The 24,453-nt window shown below is 37.3% G+C and overlaps 1 protein-coding gene across 4 annotated transcripts in view; it reads right to left on the bottom strand.

The window, feature by feature from the left end:
* The window catches only part of LOC150082631 (serine/threonine-protein phosphatase 4 regulatory subunit 1-like), a 677,709-nt gene that overhangs the window by 73,791 nt on the left and 579,465 nt on the right, over positions 1–24,453 (bottom strand). For all 4 annotated transcript variants that reach the window (XM_090377553.1, XM_090377552.1, XM_090377554.1 and 1 more), the window contains one exon: positions 15,854–16,701. In XM_090377553.1, the coding sequence (XP_090233679.1) occupies positions 15,854–16,701 (848 nt within the window). The remainder of the gene's footprint in view (positions 1–15,853; positions 16,702–24,453) is intronic.

Raw genomic sequence — 24,453 nt, 5'->3', positions numbered from 1 at the left:
ACCACGCACAAAATTATACCGCAAAACTGTCCTTATCTCATTTCGTGACCACGATGCCATCGCAAGCACTTTACACTCTCACTACTAATGAATAACTGAGCCCATCGACTTGGCGCGGCGGCTACTATGCACGTATGAACATGTCTCAACATGCAGCAACAAGCAGCTTCCTGTGATTCATTGTTGCGTCATATTGCAAAACTTTCCTAGTACCCTTTGTATATTTCAAATTATTCGTTCTATCTAGAGCAAATTTATGATATATATGTGCAGTGTGTGTGTGTACACACACACACACACACACACACACACTATACTGATAGAATCACATAAATTTTGTTATAGAATATTACTTATTTTTGATACAATAGTATATATACTGTATACATATTTCAAAATATTCGTTCTACCTAGAGCAAATTTATGATATATATATATATGTGTGTGTGTGCGCGTGTGTGTAGATATATACACTCAGTGATCACTCAATTATGACCACCTACATATTACTTCGTAGGTCCTCCTTTTGCCCTCAGTACAGCAGTTATTCCACATGTCATTGATTCAACAAGATGATGTCGGAAGGGTTTGGAAGGTATGACCAATGGAGCTGTGTGTAATGTGGTCACCAATGCAGGTATGGAGGTGATTGGTGTATCCAGACACCTGATATGCCTTTCCATAGTGTTCCACAAGTGCTCTATGTGATTGATATTGAGGGAGTTCGGAGGCCAATATGCTGGAAGTCAGAACTGTATTCCTGAAGTTTAACCTTGACAAATGCAAAGTACTGCATATGGGTAGAAGTAACCCCAGAGAAACGTACCAATTGTGTGGTACAGTAATACCCCGACTTACGCTACCCCGACTTACGAGAACTCGGAGTTACGCGGTTCTTGATTTTTTCGTTAACGCTGCCGCCCACTATCTTCAAGGTCGTTTTTCATATGTTATCGATATCCGGTGCGACGGCGGAGATTGAGAGCGAAAGATGAACAAAATTCAACTTTGCTGCTTTTATGTTTTTTATATCAGTGAAAGGGAAACACATTTCACCATAATAACGTAAAAACCAACACAATTCCAGCTATCGGTATAATCGCAAATGCAATTAGATCGAGTTTACTACCAGTTTATAACAGATTTCACTAGCAGAAACGCAACTGGATTTTTATTGTTTTATGGTAGTAACCCCTAGAAATGTGAGGTGTTAATGGTGTATCTCTGCCTTTATGGTGTTGTTTATTCAGTTGCTACATGCGCGCAGCTTTGTTTATGCGTATCAAGCGTGCTCCTCGTTTTGTAATTGTGCTTTATTCCCTAAAAATTAGTAAAATTAAAAGGTGTGAAAAGGAAGCGTCCTGGTGAAGACACTGCAGATTCAGAGAGAAAAAGAAAAGCAATTATCGATAAACAGAGGCGGACTGGATCAAAAATTCTTAGCCGGGAAAATGTATAGTGGCCTCACACTATGGTTTATGGCCAAAATCACACTGGCCCACCGGGGTTTCCCCGGTAAGGCTTATGGCCAGTCCGCCTCTGTCGATAGAGAAAAAATATGAAATTGTGAAATGCTTTGAGCAAAATGAAAGACCATGTGATATTGCACGTGCTACAGGCCTAAATGAAGCAACGGCGAAAAGCACATAACAATTGCAAACTTGACAGGTTGAAAATTGAAAAGATCTCAATTGTAAAGGGCTTAAAAATTTTAGAAAACATAGACTCCAACGAAGAACGCGTTATAGCTACAAAGCAAGGAATAAAAAAATTATTAGCTTGCTACGAAGAAATTCTGCGTGAAAAAAAGAAACGCGCTGTGTCGTCAGACGAATTTGTTAGATTTTATGAAGCCATCGACATCGAAATAACTTTTTAACGTAAGTCATTTGTTTTTTTTAATATATATTTTGTATTAATATGTATAAAGAACTGCAATTTTATTAATATTTTTCTTCTAAACTAGTGTTTTTGTTAGTCCTTGGTCCCAATTAAGCAAAATTTATATGTATTTATATGCAAAGTTGTACCCCGACTTACGCGAATTCGACTTACGCGATTTTCGTCGGACCCACCTATCGCGTAACTTCGGGGTATTACTGTACTACACTTAAGGTGGTAGAAAATGAAAAAGACCTGGGAGTAATTGTGCAGTCAGATATGAAGTTTTCTGAGAAATGCAGACAGGCTGCCAGGGCAGGTCATGGGGTTTTGTCAATGATATATAGGAATTTTGCTAGCAGGGAATGAAGGGATCCTCTTACCAAGTGAGGCTTAAGTTCTGCAAATTGCAGTGGCTGGAAACTAGGCACCTGCACGGTGATCTGATTAAGGTGTATAAGCCTTGAATGTGTTGAGCATGCTGATGGGAATCCTGAATCCCATCAGAATTCACCCAGGGAATTCTGATGGGATCCTTCCACTTGTTCAGATTACGAACCTAAGGGGACATAAATTCAAATTAAGAAAAGACAGATGTAGAATAGATGTGCGGAAATCTTCCTTTAGCCAGCGGGTGGTTAATTGCTGGAACAAACTTCCATCTGTCGTTGTGGAAGTTGATAGTTTAAATAAATTTAAGGAGGAACTGGACAGGCATTTGGAGAGAATGGTGTGATTTTTTTTTTTTTTTTATTATTATTATTATTATTATTATTTTTTTTTTTTTTTTGGCTGATGCTGCATAAGCTCATACACTTGCTTTCTTGCATCACATGTCACTACTACTACTACCATTCCTGCACAACAAGTGCCCGATGGCTCGGTGCATTGTCATCTCGGAAGACATATTTTTTTATTATTATTTTATTATTTTTTTTTGGCTGATGCTGCATAAGCTCATACACTTGCTTTCTTGCATCACATGCCACTACTACTACTACCATTCCTACACAACAAGTGCCTGATGGCTCGGTGCATTGTCATCTTGGAAGACACCATCGCCATTCGGGAAAAAATGTAACAGTGGGGTGTAAACAGTCAGCAAGCAGTTTACGATAGTAGAGACCGCTGATATGTTGTTCCACATGCACCAGGGTTCCAAAAATCCTGCCAGTGAAACATGCCCCACACGATACAACCGCCTCCACCAGCCTGCACTTTTGATACCATGCATGATGGATCAAGAACATTACAATACATGCTGTGCAGTAAATAACATGATTCTTCCGACCAGCACACTTTCTTTCAGTCTTCTAACGTCCAACTTGCATTCTCTTTGAACCAGGCGAGTCTTTTACACCAAAGAATCTTGGTTAGGAGAGGATGCCGAAGGTGTCATCTGCTGGTATAGCCCATGCATGCGACGCATGGTTATGGCAGATATTATTCAGGGTTGGCCCATGTTGTATTGGGTAGTCAACTCTTCAACAGTGCCGCGCTGCCTGTTTGAATGTACGAGACTTCGGACCCAGTGCTCACCTCTAACATCAACCTTTCGCTGACCTTTGTAGTGTTTCCGTCAGGTCATTGTTTGACCATTTTGACGCCAGTCCTGGTATACTTTAACTACGGCGGCTCTCGAACACCCCACCAGTTCAGCCATTTGGGAAATTGAGGCACCAGCACGTCGAGCACCCACAATCTGTCCTTTATCAAAGTCCGATATATCCTTCCTTTTACCCATCATGCTCAGAATTTTACTACTTACTGAACTACTGACACCTTATCTATGCTACATAGGTCGACTAACTCCACACTCTTGTATCTCACGTGGTCAACGGGTCGCATTCAGTTTTCACAGGGGTGGTCATAATTCAGTGTATATTGATTAACATATTTATGTGTAGGGCTCTGCAAACATATTTTTTAAAAGGGGGTCCATAAATCTCAGTAGTTTGGGAACTGATGCTCTATAGGATTCGGGTCCGGGCTGTTTCCTGACCAGCTAACAGTTGTAATGGACCGTTCTTTCAACTATTTTTTCACCTGTAACAAATGTAAACACATTACTGTCAAACCTCTAATGCAGAAATGAAGCTAAAAACTACAGAAGTGCCTACTTACACCTTTCACCCAATGACAAGGAGCAGAGTCGTCCTGAAAGATGCAGTTACTTGGCAGGCTGAAATGGTTTCTAATGGTTGGCAGCGACTTGCCTTCCAATATAGCTAGGTATCCACTGGCATTTACGGAACCTTTTAGAACCTGCAGGAGACCTACTCCACAATACAAAATGCACCCCCATATCTATTGGCTGGTAGGGAATTTCACTGTAGACACCGTAAAGTCTGGATGGTTGAATCGTAAAGTCTGGATGGTCTCCCATCAGAACCATGCAGGTTGAATTTCTTCTCATCTGAGAAAATAACTGACTTCCACTGCTCGAGGGTCCATTTGACATGCTCATTACCCCAAATTAATCAGGCCTTTTTCATTTTTTGTGTGAGGAAAGGCTTCTTCTTAGGACGGGCTACAAGTCCATTTTTGAAGAGGTGTCTTCTGAGTGTTACTGCACTTGCTACCATCCCTGTATGTTCTTCCCATTCTCTTTTCTGCTCAGACATAGAAGCTTTATGGTTTGCAAGGAATAAGAGCTTCAAAACACGGTCCTGTTTTGGCATAGAGACTCCTTTGCATCTGGTTCTTTTTTTCCTATTAGCAGAACAGTATTCTTGAGTTTGGAAAGAAATCTACTCACTATCGACTGATTACAAGACAATTATGAGCAATATGATGGGAAGCACATCCTTCCTCATGTAAAGCAACAATAGCACTCTTTCTTCGTGGCGTCAACTGCACGTAACTAGCCATCCTGACACAAGCAAGGAATGACTGCAATTCTTGCAGAGCGTGTTTATATAGTTGAAAGTAACAGCTGATGCAATATTACGTCATCACCTAGGAATACCAATCTTATCTGATGCAATCTCTAAGAAATATTGCCATATACTTACGTTATTAGGACGACAATTACAATTTTAAGGGGTGATGCACTTTCCTTGAACACCAGTGTATACATTTTAAAAAAATGCAAGACAAAAAGCAATAACTTTTATGCATGAACTGAAAGCATTTTGTTTGTATGCTTTTGCCATGTTCCCATTCATTTCTCCAATTAGCACAAGGTAACAAACATAATATCTAGTCCTTCAGCTACAATATACAGTATATGGATGGCCTACATGATGTGCACAGAAAAAAGAAATAATAATTGCTGGATTGTATTGGTTTCATTTTAATTAAATGTGAGATTGCTCTACAAATCTTTCTAAAAGAGACAAATATAACATTTTAAGACAATCCATTAGGAGTCAAGTTATTACATGCTGCAAATGGGCATGGTGATGAAAATAGGTGATTTGTGCATATATGCTAACACCAAAAGTAGGACAAAGTGTTGCAGAAAAGCAGGATACAAAAAAAATAAATAAATAAAAATAATAAAAAAAAAAACATACAGGACAAATGTACAGAAGGATATAAGAAAATACAAGAAAAAAATATACAAGGCAAGCTGAAACTAGTTTCATGAATTTGGTGAAAGGAAGGAGAAAGATGTGCTAAAGGAAGATTTCCGCACATCTATTCTACATCTGTCTTTTCTTAATTTGAATTTATGTCCCCTTAGGTTCGTAATCTGAACAAGTGGAAGGATCCCATCAGCGAGCTCAACCCATTCAAGGCCTTATACACCTCAATCAGATCACCGCGCAGGTGCCTAGTCTCCAGCCACTACAATTTGCAGAACTTAAGCCTTTCTTGGTAAGAGGATCCCTTCATTCCCCTCACTAATCTTGTTGCCCTTCTCTGTACACGCTCAAGTAAATCTACATCCTTCCTAAAATGAGGCCTCCAGACCTGTACGCAGTACTCAAGGTGTGGCCTGACCATTGCCTTATACAGAGGGACAATCACCTCCTTTTCCCTGCTAGCAAAATTCCTATATATCATTGACAAAACCCCATGACCTGCCCTAGCAGCCTGTCTGCATTGCTCAGAAAACTTCATATCTGACTGCACAATTACTCCCAGGTCTTTTTCATTTTCTACCACCTTAAGAGTAGTACCACACAGTTGGTACATTTCTCTGGGGTTACTTCTACCCATATGCAGTACTTTGCATTTGCCAAGGTTAAACTTCAGTTGCCACTTCTTAGCCCATCTGCCCAAATTATCTAGATCCTGTTGCGGTAGCAGACTGCAATTACTGTCATTAACAACCCTGTTGTATCATCTTTTGTATACAAAACTTTTGTATCATCTGCAAACTTTTGTTTGCAGATGATACAAAAGTTTTAACACCTTTATTGCATATGACCTTTATTGCATTGCACACGGGAGGGGAAAAAACATTTATCATTCAGTATTTAAGCATTTGTTTACAAAATACATTCAACTAACCCACACTTGGTTAAGTGCGAGAAGACAGAGGGTGTTAATCAATGGGTGCTGCTCTTCTTGGACTAATGTTATTAGTGGAGTCCCACAGGGTTCGGTGTTAGGTCCACTGTTAGCATTAGTAGAGGCATTTGATGCAAGAAAGCAAGCTTATGCAGCATCAGCCAAAAAAAAAAAAAAAAAAACCCACTTCCACTTCACCCCTCTGTTCGTTCAAAATACCTGTCCAGCTGAGCCTTAAACTTATTTAGGCTATCAACCTCCACCACAAGGGATGGAAGTCTGTTCCACCAACCAACCACCCGCTAGCTAAAGGCAAATTTCCGCACGTCTATCCTACATCTGTCTTTCCTCAATTTGAATTTATGCCCTCTCAGGTGATTTTTCTGAGCTAGAGGAAGAATCCCATCAGCATTGAGCATGCTTAAACCATTCAAGGCTTTATACACCTCTATCAGATCACCTCGCTGGTGCCTAGTCTCCAGACACTGTAATTTGCAAAACTTAAGCCTTTCTTCGTAAGAGCACCCCTTTGTTCCATTCACTAATCTTGTTGCCCTTCTCTGTACTTTGTATTCTGTTGTTCTGTACTCTGTTGTTTTGTATATTTATCAATGATACTGCTGAAGGTATATCAGGCTTAATGTCGAAGTTTGCAGATGATACAAAGGTTGGCAGGGTTGTTAATGACAGTAATGGCAGTGTGCTACTGCAACAGAATCTAGATAATTTGGGCAGATGGGCTAAGAAGTGGCAACTGAAGTTTAACCTTGACAAATGCAAAGTACTGTGGGGAGAAGTAACCCCAGAGAAAAGTACCAACTGTGTGGTACTACACTTAAGGTGGTAGAAAATGAAAAAGACCTGGGAGTAATTGTGCAGGCAGATATGAAGTTTTCTGAGCAAAGCAGACAGGCTGCCAGGGCAGGTCATGGGGTTTTGTCAATGATATATAGGAATTTTGCTAGCAGGGAAAATGAAGTGATTATCCCTCTGTATAAGGCAATGGTCAGGCCACGCCTTGAGTACTGCGTACAGGTCTGGAGGCCTCATTTTAGGAAGGATGTAGATTTACTTGAGCGTGTACAGAGAAGGGTGAGGGGAATGAAGGGATCCTCTTACCAAGAGAGGTTTAAGTTCTGCAAATTGCAGTGGCTTGAGACTAGGCACCTGCGCAGTGATCTGATTGAGGTATATAAGGCCTTGAATGGGTTGAGCACGCTGAATTCTGATGGAATCCTTCCACTTGTTCAGATTACGAACATAAGGGGGCATAAATTCAAATTAAGAAAAGACAGAAGTAGAATAGACGTGCGAAAATTTGCCTTTAGCCAGCGGGTGGTTAATTGCTGGAACAATCTTCCATCTGTCGTTGTGGAAGTTGATAGGTTGAATAAATTTAAGGAGGAACTGGACAGGCATTTGGAGGGAATGGTGTGATTTTTTTTTTTTTTTTTTTTTGTTGGCTGATGCTGCATAAGCTCATACATTTGCTTTCTTGCATCACATGCCACTACTACTACTACTACTACTTTGTGAGAATAACAAAAGCAGCAATAAACAATAATAAAAGCAAGCTTTCAGTACTGCCAGTGAGATCTTATCATTTTTTTGAGAATAAACCATATATATCTTGAACTGCAATTAGTTTCCAGTGAAGTCCAGTTTAACTTAGATATGACCTAAGCAATGAAAACTGGCCAATGAACCAATTTTTAAAAACACATTTTATTGAGGGTTGCAAGAAAATTTAAAATTCTTAAATTAGATTGCAAAATTTCTGTTGTCAATACTCCACTGAAATTACATAGTAGTTTTAGCCAAAACAAACAATACCTCTTTTAACCAAACATTTAAGCTGCATTCTTTTAATCAATAAAACAGGCAGATTAAAGTCTGAATAAACAGGTATTTACCTATACTAAATTTCTATAATCTCTTAAAAGTCAGTACAGAACTTCATTATTTTTCTGTAAGAAAAAAAAAAAAAAAAAAAAGCTTAAAAATCAGCTTAAGTCAACAGCTTAAAAATTAGACAAAATCTGAGTTGAACTCAAAAATATCTTGAAATCAAAAATATCAAGAATGAAAAAGAAGTCATATGCACCTTACATGTAGTCATTCACACACACAGTCATAGTAGATGGGTTTTTGTGGGCCATGCTATGCATATGTGCATAACTTTATTGTTAAATGTACTGCCACTTGATCTTTTGATGAGGATAGCTGCCTGGCTAAGGAACCACAGATATCTGTTGGATATGTTATTGTGCAGTAATTTGTTAATTTTTATTTTTATTTTTTATTTTTTATATTAGTTACAGTGCCTTTTATAATACTGCCATGAATCTTTTTAGAAATGTCAAAGACCCAATTAAGTAAATAAATTGCTTAGAAGCCAAATGCTTCCTTTTAATCAATTTTGATATTATTATTGTCTATCAATAAACAAATACCAAGATATATAAAATTAATTTGCATTTATTCTCTAAAAAGCCGAAGCCAGAACAGTTTTACAGCTTCACTGCAATTATTTTACTGCAGCTGATTTACCAGCACAACTGCTAACAATGGGCTGTTCAGTTTTTGTGAGAGGATACAGGCTCGATCTTGCTAGGTTTGAAACCACGAGCGTACATTACCCCAGAGCAACGTATCAACTCTGTGGTACTACACTGACAGTGGTAGAGAATGAAAAGGACTTGGGGGGGGAATAATTGTGCAGGCAGATATGAAGTTCTCTGAGCTGTGCAGACGGGCTGCAAGAGTAGCTCATGGTGTCTTGTCAGTGATAATCAGGAATTTTTCTAGCAGGGATAAGGAGGTGATTATTCCCTTGTATAAAGCAATGGTCAGACCACACCTTGAGTACTGTATACAGGTCTGGAGGCCTCATTTCAAGAAGGATGTAGAGCTGCTGGAACGAGTACAGAGAAGGGCAACAAGATTAGTGAATGGAACAAAGGGATATGAAGTTGTATGAGCAGTGCAGACGGGCTGCAAGAGTAGCTCATGGTGTCTTGTCAGTGATAATCAGGAATTTTTCTAGCAGGGATAAGGAGGTGATTATTCCCTTGTATAAAGCAATGGTCAGACCACACCTTGAGTACTGTATACACTTCTGGAGGCCTCATTTCAAGAAGGATGTAGAGCTGCTGGAACGAGTACAGAGAAGGGCAACAAGATTAGTGAATGGAAAAAAGGGTTGTTCTTATGAAGAAAGGCTTAAGTTTTACAAATTACAGTGTCTGGAGACTAGGCACTGGTGAGGTGATCTAATAGAGGTGTATAAAGCGTTGAATGGTTTGAGCATGCTCAATGCCAACGGGATTCTTTCTTTTGCTCAGAATAATCACCTGAGAGGGCATAAATTCAGACTGAGCAAAGACAGATGTAAGATAGATGTGCGGAAATTTGCCTTTAGCCAGCGGGTAGTTGATTGGTGGAATAGACTTCCATCCCTTGTTGTGGAAGTTGATAGCCTAAATAAATTTAAGGCTCAGCTGGGCAGGTATTTTGAACGAACGGAGGGGTGAAATGGAAGTGTTTTTTTTTTTTTTGGCTGATGCTGCATAAGCTTGCTTTCTTGCATCATATGCCTCTACTAATGCTAATACTGAGCCTTCTGGTGACTATTGGCAAATTCGAAAAACAGGCCAAAGAGGTATGCAGCAACAAGCTCTTTATTCAAATTAGGATGTTTAAGATAAGAATAAACAGCTTGGTGGAAGTAGTTTTTAATGATGCAGGAAAACATTATCAACTGCACATGAACTCTATCACTCACCACTATTCTCTACTTTGTATAAATAATCCTCCTAATTATCTTTTCCCTGTGTTGTCTCAAAATTGATTGCTACTTAATAAATAAAATAGGTACAAGTTATCCTTCCATTATAAAATATACAGAAGGAGATAATAACATAGAAATTACTTTAATACTTTATTTACATACTGACCACTGTCAAGGGCCAGAACCCTTGACAATGTGCCTAAATATGTGTACAGCCAGTAATCTAAAATAAAGCATTGTATTTAATTTTACATAATCACTGCATTTATCATTTTATGTTAATTTTTATTGTATGGAAGCTTCCAAAGAACATGTTGGTATTTCAATTCCCATCATTACTACACATTAAGTTTTGCTGATGCAATTAAACAAAAAAATAAAATAAAACAAAATAAAAGATATCTATTTATTTTTATATGGTATTAATATATGATAAATTAAATAACTTTAATTTATTTTATTTTTATTAATGATTGTATAATATTCAAATGAGTTATAATGTCCCTGGAGATTCCTAGTAGATTTACTTATGTAATATTATTTTTCAACTTTTACATTTCATATATATTCCCGCAAAGTGTTTAGAATCCAGGCATTGTATGGAATGCTTGACAAAGTATGAAATAAACTTCTTTATCATCCTATGATACCATTATCAAGTGAATTACAGTTCCAACTTTTATATAAAGCCATACTAGGCTGAAATACTGCTCATACCTCGCTACTAAAATTAAATGTATTCCTTATTATAAGTACTAAATATAATATAATTTTTTTTAATGAAAACTTTGGGGACCTTCCAATTGCTTTGCATTTATTAAATGCATTTCCCACTGCTATGTTCCTAACATACTAGTAAAATAATAAGAGGAGTTTACCTCAATATAGTGCGTAGAACACTTCCGTATGATACCCTCCAGAAATTAAAACGGAAAAAACGAAAAAATCGACAACTTACCGGTACTTCCGGTAAGTTGTCGATTTTTGCTTCCTGAAGCGTTGTCAGCTTCAGGAAGGAAAATCGTTTTGAATATTTTCGTTAGATTCTTTTAATTGCGTTAATTTAATGTACCGGTAAGTTGTCGATTTTTTCGTTTTTTCCGTTTTAATTTCTGGAGGGTATCATACGGAAGTGTTCTACGCACTATATTGAGGTAAACTCCTCTTATTATTTTACTAATATTATTATCAACGTAGAACATATTGAGCAGTACAGCTCTGATTCATACTATCTAGTTCCTAACATACAGAATTTTTTGAACTTTTCCTTTTTATCTTTTTGTATAGATATACTGTATTTTGCACCTTACTGTATTTGGTATAAAAATATTACAATAACTTTTTACATCCACAATATCCCTATTTTATTTCTCAAATCTGAAAATATGGTTCTATTTTCACCCACAATATTATAACATTATAACTCTTTGAATTTTGTACACAGAGGTTTTTATTGTAATGTATTGTTTCCTTAATTGCAATGAGAAGATTTTTTTTTGTGTTTGTTTCAGGCTGTACTATCTGCTTTGAAATTTTTGAAGAACTAATTTCAACTTTTCAAAATTCACGAAATAATTCTGAAATGTCAGAATTTAAATATCATAAGACATATTTAAATATATCATTAACAATCTAAAACTCATCCCCTTAAATGTATTTTCTTATAAGACTTCATGACCTTGAATCCTATTCAGGATTCAAATTTTAAAAAAATAAATAATTTTAAAAACAACAAATAAATAAAAAATTAAAAACACCAAATAAATAAATTTAAAAAATAATAATAAATAAAAAAATTAAAAAAAACACAAATAAATAAAAAATTAAAATAAATAAATAAATAATAAAAAAAAATAATAATAAAATAATAATTAAAGCATAAAATAAATTCCCGTTTGAATACTGTTAACACCAATCTTGTGCAACCCTTGATTTGACCTTTGTTCCATGGATAACAGAATAGAATTCAGTATGTGATACCTTTGAAACACTTCGAACACCCAATGGTCTCCATTTGGCCCTCCTCCACGGGCTAAGGGCAGAAACCACTCGGTGGTATACTCTGCTACCCGCTAGGCTAAGAGACCGATCAAACCGTAAAAAACAACATCCCAAGATTATATTGCAAAACATATTCACAACTGCATTGATTGGTTTTGCAGGGTACAGTATCTTCACATACACACAGCGGAGCTTGCCAGTCTGGTCTGGCACTGCCTTCACATAAGAAATAAAATAATAATAATAATAATAAATAAATAAAGAGTTCCTAGATAAGAGCCAGAAATCAGTGATTTACTTATTTATTGTATTTCAATTATTTATTTTTTGGCTGTCAAATTTCTGAGGCAAGATTGAGTTGAGACAGTATAGTTATTAATACCATATTTAATCCAGAAGGCCTTGCTGGGTCAGAAAAATGCTTTGAAGGAATTATTTTACTAAATGATCTCTGTCTACGAAAGTCAAAGAGGACCATATTATGGGTGAAAACAGAGCCATATTTATGTAAGAAGATTTAAGAAATAAAATAGGGATATTGTAGATGTAAAAATTTATTGTTAATATTTTTATACAAAATACAGTAAGTAGGTGCAAAATTAATACACAGTATAAATATACAAAATGACAAAAAGAAAAAGTTAAAAAATTCTATATGTTAGTTGTTGTTATTTGGTTTTTAGGAGCATTAGCAACTAAGGCCATATTGCTCCGGGGATATGCAGTGATCATTCCCTGACCTTTCCGCATCTTCCGTATTTGGTGGGCACAGGCCTATATGTTAGGAACATAGTAGTGGGAAATGCATTTAATAAACATAAATCAGATGGATAGTCCCCAAAGTTGTCATGTTATAAAAATTTTTTAATATTATATTTAGTACTTAGCATGAAGATCTAAGGGAAGGCTACCAGTGAGTACTTGGAGAGCTGCGGTAGAGGTTGTTCTGCAAGTGCAGGTCATAAGGAGTATGATGATTCTCTGTCTGTTCAAGATGGGCTTGGATGAATTGCTTGTTGGTCCTGTGGTACCAAACCTCTGTACAATAGAGGACAATTGGAATGAAGATGGTGCAATGCATGAGTTGAAGGGATCTACCCTTCAACCCTCAGTCTCTCCTAGTGACACATGCGAGCATGGCAGTAAACTGCCTTGTCTTGTCTCTGGTTGCCTTCAGGTAAAGGATAAAGGACCAGCAGTCATCGAGGGTGACACCAAGAAATTTCACAGAATGGCAGTTGGTGAGCGACTGCTTGTTGATCCTTATAGCTGGAGGTTAACGGATGTCAAGGTTGCCCTTCAGCATGAGGGTACTACACTTTTTGGAGATGGTAAGCTTGTGAATTGTTGTCCAGGCAGCCAGATCAGAAAAAACAATGTTCGCCTGGGTTTCCAGTGCTAAGCATGATGGGCCATTGATGAGGAGAATTAGATCATCTGCATAGGAAAGGGCAGAAGTGTGTTGGAACTACTTCATTAATCATTCATCAAGAACCATATTAAAGGCTTCAGGGCCAAGGATGGATCCTTGAGGACATCCTCTCGTAATTTCCTTGGTAATGCAATGGTATTTTGTTTTTATAGAGATCTTTGTCACACATCATCTCGGCACTATGGAAGAAGTTTCAGGAGACAGGAACCATTTCAAGAATAACTCACCAAGGTTGCCCAAGGACAGGCTATGTCAACCAGAACAGACCCTATATGGCTCTAATAGGAAGATGGATCCCTACAATGTTCTGTCATCAACTATCTCTTGAGGTTGCTATGGCCACAGGTAAAAACATTTCCAATTGGAAAGTGGTAAGAATGCTCAAATCAAGTAGACTCTACTCAAGGACGCCAGTGGTTTGTATCCCATTAACCCCAAACCACTGCAGAGCTCATTGAAACTGGTGACATTAACATGTGACTTGGAGCCCTGGCAAATGAGGTACACTTTCGTTCTCTGATGAGTCCCGCTTTAGCCTGAAAATAGATCTACACGTTATTTCATCTGGAGACAATGAAGAATGCATACCATCCTTCCAACTTCACAGAAAGGGACGTTTACAGTGGAGGCAGTGTTCTTGTGGGGGAGTAAGATAATGATCAATGGCCACACCCCTCTTCATGTTTATGACAGGGGTACCATAATGCTCTGAGGTACCGAGAACTGATCCTCGAACCCTATGTGCAAATTTTTAGGAGTGAGATTGGCCCAGATTTTCTTTTCATGCATGACACCACCACCACCACTGCATATAGAACTCAGAGGTGGTGGAGGACTACCTTGAAACTGACGATATCCAACGACTGCCATGGCATCATCATCATAATCATCAGAATTAAATCCAACAGAACATGTGTGGCATGCCCTTGGGTGTCATATTGCAGACCAACAGCCAACCAGAATCTTACAGACACCCTTATATAGAGCATGATTCACCACTGTCAGGCCTGTTTAGCCACTGGAGAGGAGCATATGCTGTACTGATGTCATGTGATCATATTTTCGAGCATCTTGTATCGACTTCTGTAACGTGACCTTTTTGGTAATTCTTATACAACTTCTATAAATGTCCCTGATACCTATCCAAAATTTCTTACTGTCTCCTCATTTCATCATTATTCTATGGTACACCACCATACCTAATTTTGTTTCACTTTATTACAAGGTGCATGTTACATCATGTTTTCTACGTGTTTTGTTAATTTTGTCGAGCAGTGTAGTTGAACCAGTAAACAAAATGTAAACAACTACATGTAGCAAATGGAGAAGCTAGCTCTGCTGCTAAAGAAGCTATCATTCAACTCAGGTAGAATCAATAAGTTCTATAATACAATGGATGTGTGATAAAAAGTGAATTCTGTGACAGAACTAAAAATAGCTAATAATAATAACACAATAAGTAATAATAATTAAATCATCTAATCAGGTTATTCAGTAGTCTTAAGTTATTTTATATAATATAATCTAAGAAATCAGCATAAAATTTGGCTGAAGTTGCTGGAGTTATTTATAATAATTTTAAACCATATTTTAACTATTTGATCTGCATGTGGTACAATTAATGTGAACTGTATTGGGAGAGAGACTGCAAAATAGTATAGTTACTCGCAGTTCAAAAATTAAAGAAGAATGCCTAGCAGAACATATCAGCAATGACAATTTCTTTCTCAGTAGCCACAAGAATCAAAAACAAATCACTAGTTTGAACAGCTACTGATAAAAAAAAAAAACTGCTGTATTTCAACTTTTAATAGCAAATAATAATATGGGTTGTTATGAGTTTTAGGCTAATAAATACCAAAAAATATCTTTTAATATATTCTTTTTCTTTGAAAATCTTTTACTTGAGTAAGGAGATTCACTTCTTCCATATTCTGCATTGCATCATTTAGAATTTGCTGGATATTCTCTCAAAAAAAAAAAATAAATAAATAAATAAAATAAAAAAAAATTGTAAAGAGTAAATTAATGGTCACTAAATTACAAAAACTTATGACACCCCCGCCCCTTTTCATATTGTAATAAGCAATCTAACAGTTGAGATCCAAACATGGTTACAAAGTAACACCACGGCAAAATAACTAAACCAGTGATACAAATTCTTGTATCAAAAACAACAGTCATGTTCAAAACACAAATTTGGACAAGCTCTATAGAAGTTAGGATCCCTTACAGATCTTAACCTTTAGCCAAATTTAGATATATCTATATATAAATATAATACTCACCTTTTAGGATTCATATGTACAGCAGTGTCACATTTACTAGAGTGTTCAGATTTACAATCGGATTCTTTAAGTGGGGACATAACTTTAACATTAAGGTCTGAACCATATACTTTTTGAGATTCTTGATCGGAAACACGTGCACGAACATGAACATTAGTTGCCTTTCCTTTCTCAAATTTAATGTCCAGTTCAAGATCAGGTATAGGAATACGCCAGTATTGGAAATGGTTAAAGGCACTTTCATTATCAACATGAACATGTAATTGGCCCTTTCCTGCAGTGACAGTAAGAGATGGTTCGACTGTACCTTTAGTTGACTGAGCATTGATTTCTTTGGAAATTATAGTTTCTTCCTTTTGACTAGAGATTTCATAGTAACAAGTGGCTTCTGAGCATCTGTTCCGAGTGTTCACTTGAATTTTGTTTTCTGGGACCTGAGAACTACCATTTTTATCACAGATTACACATTGTGAGTGTACATCACCTGTGTTGCTGCAGTCTGTTGTATTTTGTACATCATTACTGAAACTGCTGGAGTGTATTGTTATCACAGTGCAGAAATCTCCAGTTTGTGTGGAACATCCCATACTTCTTTCCCTGAAAGTAGTAGTTCCTATGTCACTTTCACTAAACATACCACTGTCTAGAGATGTGGAAGATGTTTCACTTTCATTCCTATTTGACGTACAGTTAATATGTTCTGACTTATAATCAGCTGAAGTGAGACGATTATCTTCCATGGGAACTTTCATTATCACTCCTTCATTACTATAATAGAGTCCTGTTTTTGCTGGTTCGGCAAAAGTTGAGATGAACGGACCTAAAAGTTTGAAAGCTGCCATTCTGACCTAAACATACAAATAGAACAAAATAAATATTAGTAATTTTATACTGTTGTGTATATTTCATAAATATTTCTCGGGAAAGAAATAGGTTATCACTGCACATTCTCTCATTTCTTTTCTGAGAAATATTTATGCGGTGATAACCTAACAATACTGAAATGAAAAATGCAGTATTATACAGTAATATTCCACTACAATGAACTTCCTGGGGAGAACACAAATTTTATTGTATTGAAATTTTGTTTAAATGAATATCACTCAAAATTATTTTAAAAGAAGAATCATCTATTCAAATAATCCACTAAGCTTTTCTAACATGCAAAAGTATATTTCACTTTAATTTACTTAAATATCAACTTTAAAATAAATAATAAATAAATAAAAAAAAGGTAAAATAGAGATGGTCATAAATAATGCACAATGGGTTTAATTCTTTCTTTTTTTTTTTTTTTTTTTTTTTAAAAGAAATATACGAGTGGAGGTTGAAAAGTTTCTAGCTTCTTATAGATGGAATACTGGAAAGTTGCAAAAACCCATTTATTTTTTAACAAAGTCCCTCCTTAAGCCAACACTTTCAGGCATGATTCACTAACTTTCATAACATGCTCAAATAAAATTCAGATGATTTGGACTCAAACCAGTTGTTAACTGCATCCATTACAGCTGTAATGGATGCAGTTACTTTTGTCACTGTCAAATTTCTGTTTTTCAGTTGCTTTTGGGATAGAAAACAGTCTGATGGTAGCCAAATCCGATGAGTAGGGTGGATGCTGTAAAAGCTTGAACCCAGTCATGCAGCGTTGCTTAAATCACAAATTCTGCATGTGTGCCAGTGCATTGTCTTCATGCAAGATGACTCCTTTGGCCAATTTCCTGTGTCTTTTCAGCTTCTTTTTTTTTTTTTTTTTGCACCATATCATCATTACTAATACTCCAATTCCTTGCAGAAATATCTCAGTAGGTTAGAATAAAACTCGGCATTGATAGTGGCAACTTATCCCAGTTAATTAACCATGATCATTCCTTCTACATCCCAGAAGATGATTATCTCTGCCAACTTCTGCACTTTTTAGGAGGGGTGAAGGGAAATGCTTCCACTGTTTCGGTTGTTCTTTTGTTTGAAGATCGAAGTACTCCCCCAGTTTCATCCATAGTGACATACTGACCTAAAACTGAGCTTCATTCACTTCAAAATGCTGCAAAATCTCATGACAACACCTCACCCATTCCCGCTTCTGATCTATATTCAATGTTTGGGGAACCCATCTTGAAGAAACCTTCATTTCTAAAACATTCACCATAATATTGTGATCTTGCTCACAGGAGATGTGAAATGCTGTCACAATGTGCTTCAATGTTATTCTGTGGTCTTGCATGATCAGGTCACGAATGGCATCAACATTTTCAGGTGTTTATGCAGTTACAGATGTCCCACTGTGGGATGCATCTTCAACACTGTCTTATCCATGCTTAAATTCTGCAACCAAGTTTTTGACGGGGGTGTATGAAGGAAAAGATTCCGCTAATGTTTGTTGAACGACTTCATAAATTTTTTTCAGAGACATTTCCTTTAAATGAAGATGCTCGATGACTGCACGGTGCTTGATTCTCTCAACAGTTGCCATCTTCATTCACATTCCATACCCTCTGTAAAGGAAAAGAATACAGTTACAAACCTGAAATTTTCTGTGAACACACAAGAAGAGTCACAGCACAGACTGGCAATATTGCCTTTTATGAACATCATTGTGATTTATATTGGACTAAAAACTTTTCAAACCCCCCACCCCCCACCCCCACCCCCGTGTGTGTGTGTGTGCGCACGCGCATACGATCATTTATGGCATAAAATTGTTACATTTTTATCCAAAATCTAACCAGTTTTCAATAAATATTAAAAACCACAACTTTTATCTTTTTACAGGTGAAAGACACCATTATCACCAACAGTCAGCACTGAATACCTGTACTGTTCAAGACTGGTAGTTGTTCTGCCATTTCTATCTACAGTGAATTTTTTTCAGTTTACGAGCAGGATAAACTGAGGATTCACAGGAGTAACATCCATGTGTGGTTAGATTACTCATAAAGGGTGATTTTGATATAAATGGTTGTGATCAAGTTTAGAACATGACCAACATAGACCAGGAAGATCATTATCAGTATATATCACTGCAAATGTAAGGTTTATTGCCAAAATTATCAGATGTTACAGATTTCATGATAATGAATACCTTGGAATATCAAAAGGAATATTATGGTCTCACTTGGCTACAATAAAATCTGCTCATAGTGTGTCCCACAACTTCTTGAATGTGAAAAAAAACCATCAAGGATGGAGATTTGTGTCAATCTCATTGAGACTTTTCAACAAACAGGTAAATATTGTTTTAAAAGTGTTTAATAATCAGTGATTAAACTATATTACAATGATCCCAAAGCAAAAAAACTACTACATGAAATGGACCAGACCCATACCACTCATAAAAAAGAAATGCCTAATGTCTTTTGGAATCAATGTAATTTTGCTGATTTCCTTGAGAAAGGAATGACAATCAGACAAACAGAGATATATGAGGTGTGGCAATAAAGTTCCTGGACTGGTGCAATAAAAAGAAAATGGCTTTATTTTTATTCAAAGTAAACATCGACTGATTGAATGCACTTATTACACCATTCTCAAAGTTTCTGAAAAGAGTCAGCAAAGGTATCTAAGGAGATGTTCAGTTCAGAGGGTGTTTTTCTTTGTGTCTTCAACACCGTGAAATCTCTTTCCTTTGAGGGCAGTTTTCACTTTGGCAAAGAAGAAGAAGGCTGCTGGTGCTAGATCAGATGAGTAGAGTGGATGGTTGACCTGTAGAATTCCATGTTTTATCAGAAATGTGTTCACAAATGCAGAATGGGCAAGAGCATTGTCATGTTACAAGACCCAGCTGCCTTTCTCTTGACATTGCAGCCTTACCCAGGAAATACACTTTAGTAGTCCTTGAACCACCTGTATATAGAATGCAGAACTGGTTCTCTCTTTCCTTGTGAATCACACCTTGTTTATTGAAACACATGATCACATTATCTTGATCCTGGACTTCCGTTACATAAAACATTTTAGGCCTTCTCCACTGCAAGCTCTGACACTTCATTCCTGGGCCATACCAAAACACCCAACACTAATAACCAGTGACAATACAGTAAACCCCCGCTATTTGCGGGGGGTTACGTTCCTGAGAAATGTCGCGAATAATGAAAACTCGAATAATGAGTTATGGCTCCCATAGTAATAAAAGGGTTCCATTCCAAAGTATGAAATATATAAGAAAAACTAGTCTAAAATTTTTTCTATGTATTATATGTACCTTCATATTATGACTATGTACACAGTGAAATGCAAACATATGGCATCGAAATGAAAATAAGAAACAATTTAATATTAAATGTAATATTTATTAGAAATTTCAAACAAATCTTTCAAACCAGTGCCTTTGCTAGCAAAAAAACTTATCCCACCAGTGCTATCACAAGTTTCGCTAAAGTGTTGATAAAGGAGTTTTGCCTTTTCACGAATGATGAATGAACTTAATGGAATTTTATTTTGAGTTCGGTCTTCTATCCACAGATTTAAAGCCTTTTCCATTTTTTCTAATTTAACATCACGAGTTACAGAGCAAATTTTTTAAGCAATTAGCGCGTTTTCACGGACACTATGGCGGATTTTTTCTTCCGATTTCTTGATTGATCGTACCGTTGACTCATTGATGGTATAATGTTTTGCCACTGAGGAGACACTTTCAACATTAGAAATTTTGTCTAATAACTCAATTTTATTCGCTAATGTCATCACCTTCTTTGATCTTTTCACATTTCCCTTGTTATTCGTAGATATATTTTGTACGGGTTAGAAAGAACTTGTCCACAATAAAGTCACTTTCTTCCGTTAACACACTCGAAAAACTCTGCTTGCGAAAAACTGTTTTACACTGCAAAACGGTAGATTTATCATTTTTGTAAGCATATCAAATTTATAAATTGATAAATTTATTCAATTTATAAGCATATAAATTAAAAGCAAACGCGAAATCTTCCATGACAAGCGCATAACACACACTGAACAAGGATTAGCGAGAAACATCCACGCTCGCGATTTTGTCACCCCCACCCCCTCAGCGCTGTTTTGACAGGGAAAGATAATTCTAGCCACGCCCATGTTTTTTTATGGCGGAAAATATTCATGGCGCTTTAAAATTCACATTTTTTTAGGTTTCGGTTTTTTAGGTTTTGCGAATACGCGAAACCGCAAATAGCGGGGGTTTACTCTACTGTCAAGGACATTAGGATTGTCTTGACAGGTCTGGATCAAATCTTTATTCGATGACATTCTTCATTGATTCTACTCATCTGAGGCTCAAATAACAATCTTGAGGTTCGGTCCTTGAGGTTGACGCAGACATTCACTCAGATATACCAGACAAGATGTACTTGCTACTTGGGAGTCTAAAACACTGATGGAACTGATATTCGGTTGAACCCAAATCAAGTGGACCCAATTTTGGTGAAGTCCGGATGGTCTGTGACAACCAAATCCCCTGCATGCACCTTCACTATGGTGGGACTGTTAGTAATTCTGGATATAACCCGAATGGGCAAGCACACTGTGGGCGGCTCTCACCCAGGTGTGAACCAAAGTAAGCAGGGGTCGAGGTGTGGCACCCCGCACCACATGGAGGAATACCGCCCCTCTGTGTTACCAGGCAATACTAGGTGGTAAATGACTTTCATCAACCAGTGAAATACCACCACTTTGCTTATTGGAGACTTGAAGTGGTGAGATCCATGTTTAGTCTCCACAGCTAAGTTCCGGTCAACCCATCCCATCTATTCCATCATGCAGTATGATTGATGACTTTTTGAGGTTATGATGGACATCATGGTGAGAGCCAATCTTCCTTGCATTTCGAGGTTACAGCTCTAAAATGGTATTCGCAGGCTGGCCACTAGTTAGTACACCGGAGCAAACCTATTATTAACTCACTAGGAGGCTTCCAGATCAGCTAGTGTATAATCTTCCTACCTCTACTCTGCCAGATAGTGACTGGAGGGAGTCCGAGCAGTGTTTATGCAGAGAGTATTGTCAAGGCACATTATGTCAAGGATCTGTGTATATTCTTACCATCTGTACGGCATATCCAAAAATTTCATTACTTAATACAGCATGTCCCCCCCCCACAGACACTTTTACTTACTATTGAATCCACCATGAATTGCCAAACTGATAGAGTAAGCTTATCTGCCAAAAGATCTAAACCTCCCAAACACTTACCAGTTCGTTTCAGAAATATATGTGGTCTCGATTCTAATCTCAACGATGTTCATTTCCACTTACAGTCTGCCAAACCCCGTGTACTTTTTCTGACAGAATCTCAGTTATCGGTTCATTCAACCACTGCTCATCTCCGATGCCCAAATTATTCGCTGTATGATTCATTTAGTCTCAAAAGTATATGTCCGTGCATATGTCCGTTCTGATATTCACTGTCAGAGACTTGGTAATGTGGAATCTTTTCTTTTCGACCTTCTCTGGCTTAAAATTTCTCCACCTCATTGTGTCAAATTCATCTGTTGTCTCTCCCATTCTCCCAAATCCACTAATCCACTTGCAGCTATTTGACTTCTTCTCTTTGCAACTTGACTTCCTCCAGTCCAACTTTCCTAACAGTCAGGTAATTTTCCTTAGTGATGTTAATGTTCACAACTCCAGTTGACTTCTGTTTTCTGGTCACACCGACCCAGCTGGTCGAGATGCTGAGGCATTTGCAATTACTAATGACCTCACACAGATTTTTCATTTACCTACCAAAATACCGGACAATCCTAACCATAACCCTAGGGGCTCCCATCTGGTGAGTATGGACTTGGCACACCAAGGGCACTGAGCTGGATATCATCATTCTTCTCTTTCTTGGTGATTCCCTTCTAATTTGGAATTCATTCTCTCTCTCTCTCTCTCTCTCTCTCTCTCTCTCTCTCTCTCTCTCTCTCTCAGGGTAACAGATTTTTTTTTTTTGGCTGGTGCAGCATAAGCCTCGGGCTTCCTTGCACCATATGTCTAATAATAATAATAATAATAATAATAAATAATAAAATAATACAACAAACACGATTGATCTTTTTCTCACAAACAACCCTTCTAAGTACACGGTCGAAGTGAGTGGTCCTTTAGGCACCTCAGATCACAACCTGGTCATCGTCTCTTCTTGAATGGAGCCTTTATCTTATGGTTATTCCCAACCTCGTGTGTTTGGCATTACAAGAATGAAAAATGGGATGACCTGCAAGATTTCTTTTCTTCTTTTCCTTGGTCAGATTACTGTTTAAAAATTTCTTGTTTTTGTAGGAATGGAATTCTTTATTCCACACTGCACTTTAAAATTTCGTCCTTTATCTAAACTTTGGTTTTCCAATAAATGTGCTAAGGCTGTTCAAGAGAAGAATGTTACATATAGTAATTGGCTTGTTTCCACTTCTTCAGTTTAATTTTCTACCTACTGCAAAGCTTGCAACAATTGTAAAGCAGTTATTAATCAGTCCAAACTAGATTTTGAACAAGCTAAGAGTAGAAAACTTGCTTCTTGCCCTAATGATAGTGGAGCATTCTGATTTCTTACCAAAGCTAATGGCCGCAACTTTTGCCCAACTCTGCTCCCACCTCTATCAAAACCAGATGGTTCTGTTGTCACTTCAGCCAAGGATAAAGCTGACTTGCTAGCATCCCATTTTTCTTCTAACTCATGTATTAATGATCTTGGTAAAACACCTCCATCCATTCCCAACATGCTTCATTTAATGCCTCCTGTGGTTTTCTGTAAAAAGGATGTCAGCAGGATTTCAAACTTGATACTCAGAAAGCTCCAGGTCCTGATGGTATTTCTCCACTTGTTCTCAAAACCTGTGCTTCTGAACTTACTCCTGTTCTTTGCCACCTTTTTTCACTTTCTTATTCCAAAGGTTTTGCCTTCTGCTTGGAAATTTGCTCATATCCAGCCAGTTCCTAAAAAGGGTGACAAATCCCTCCAATCCAATTATCGTCCCATTGCAATTACTTCTACTCTTTCTAAAGTAATGGAGAAATCAATTAACCACCAACTCTTAAACTACCTAGAAACCTTCTGTCTGACAAACGATCGCCCGTATGGATTCCATCAGTGTCGATCCACTGGTGATATTCTTGCTTATGTTACCCATTTATGGACTAATTTCATGGAAAATTTCAGTGAAACACAAGCAGTTGCTTTGACACCTCAAGGGCTTTTCATTGTGTTTGGCTTAAAGGTCTTCTAAACAAGCTTCCATCTTATGGTTTGCCAACTGTTTTTTGTAATTGGTTATCTAGTTTTCTCTCTGATCGCCCACTGAGGGTGATGGTAGATGGCTCTCTGCCTTCTAACTTCTCCACTAATGCTGGTCTCCCCCAAGTTTCAGTTCTTTCTCCCACTCTTTTTCTCTTGTATATTAATGACCTTCTTCCATTAACTAGAAATCCTATCCATAGTTTTGCCAATGATAGCACATTGCATTCCATTTTCTAGTTTGAGAAACCTTGCCCTGCTCACTCAGCTTCAACTTCTCGAATATCCGATACCAATTCCTTAAATGCTAATCTCCAGGTAATTCATCAGTGGGGCAAAGACAACTTAGTTGATTTTAATCCTTCTAAAACTCCGTCTTCTCATATATATTTTGCAAAAAAGGATTCTTCTGCTC

The sequence above is a fragment of the Mastigoproctus giganteus genome, chromosome 7, assembly GCF_048544385.1.
Source record: "Mastigoproctus giganteus isolate SK-2022 chromosome 7, ASM4854438v1, whole genome shotgun sequence".
Classification (NCBI taxonomy): Eukaryota; Metazoa; Arthropoda; class Arachnida; order Uropygi; family Thelyphonidae; genus Mastigoproctus; species Mastigoproctus giganteus.
This window is presented reverse-complemented; position numbering and strand designations above follow the sequence as displayed.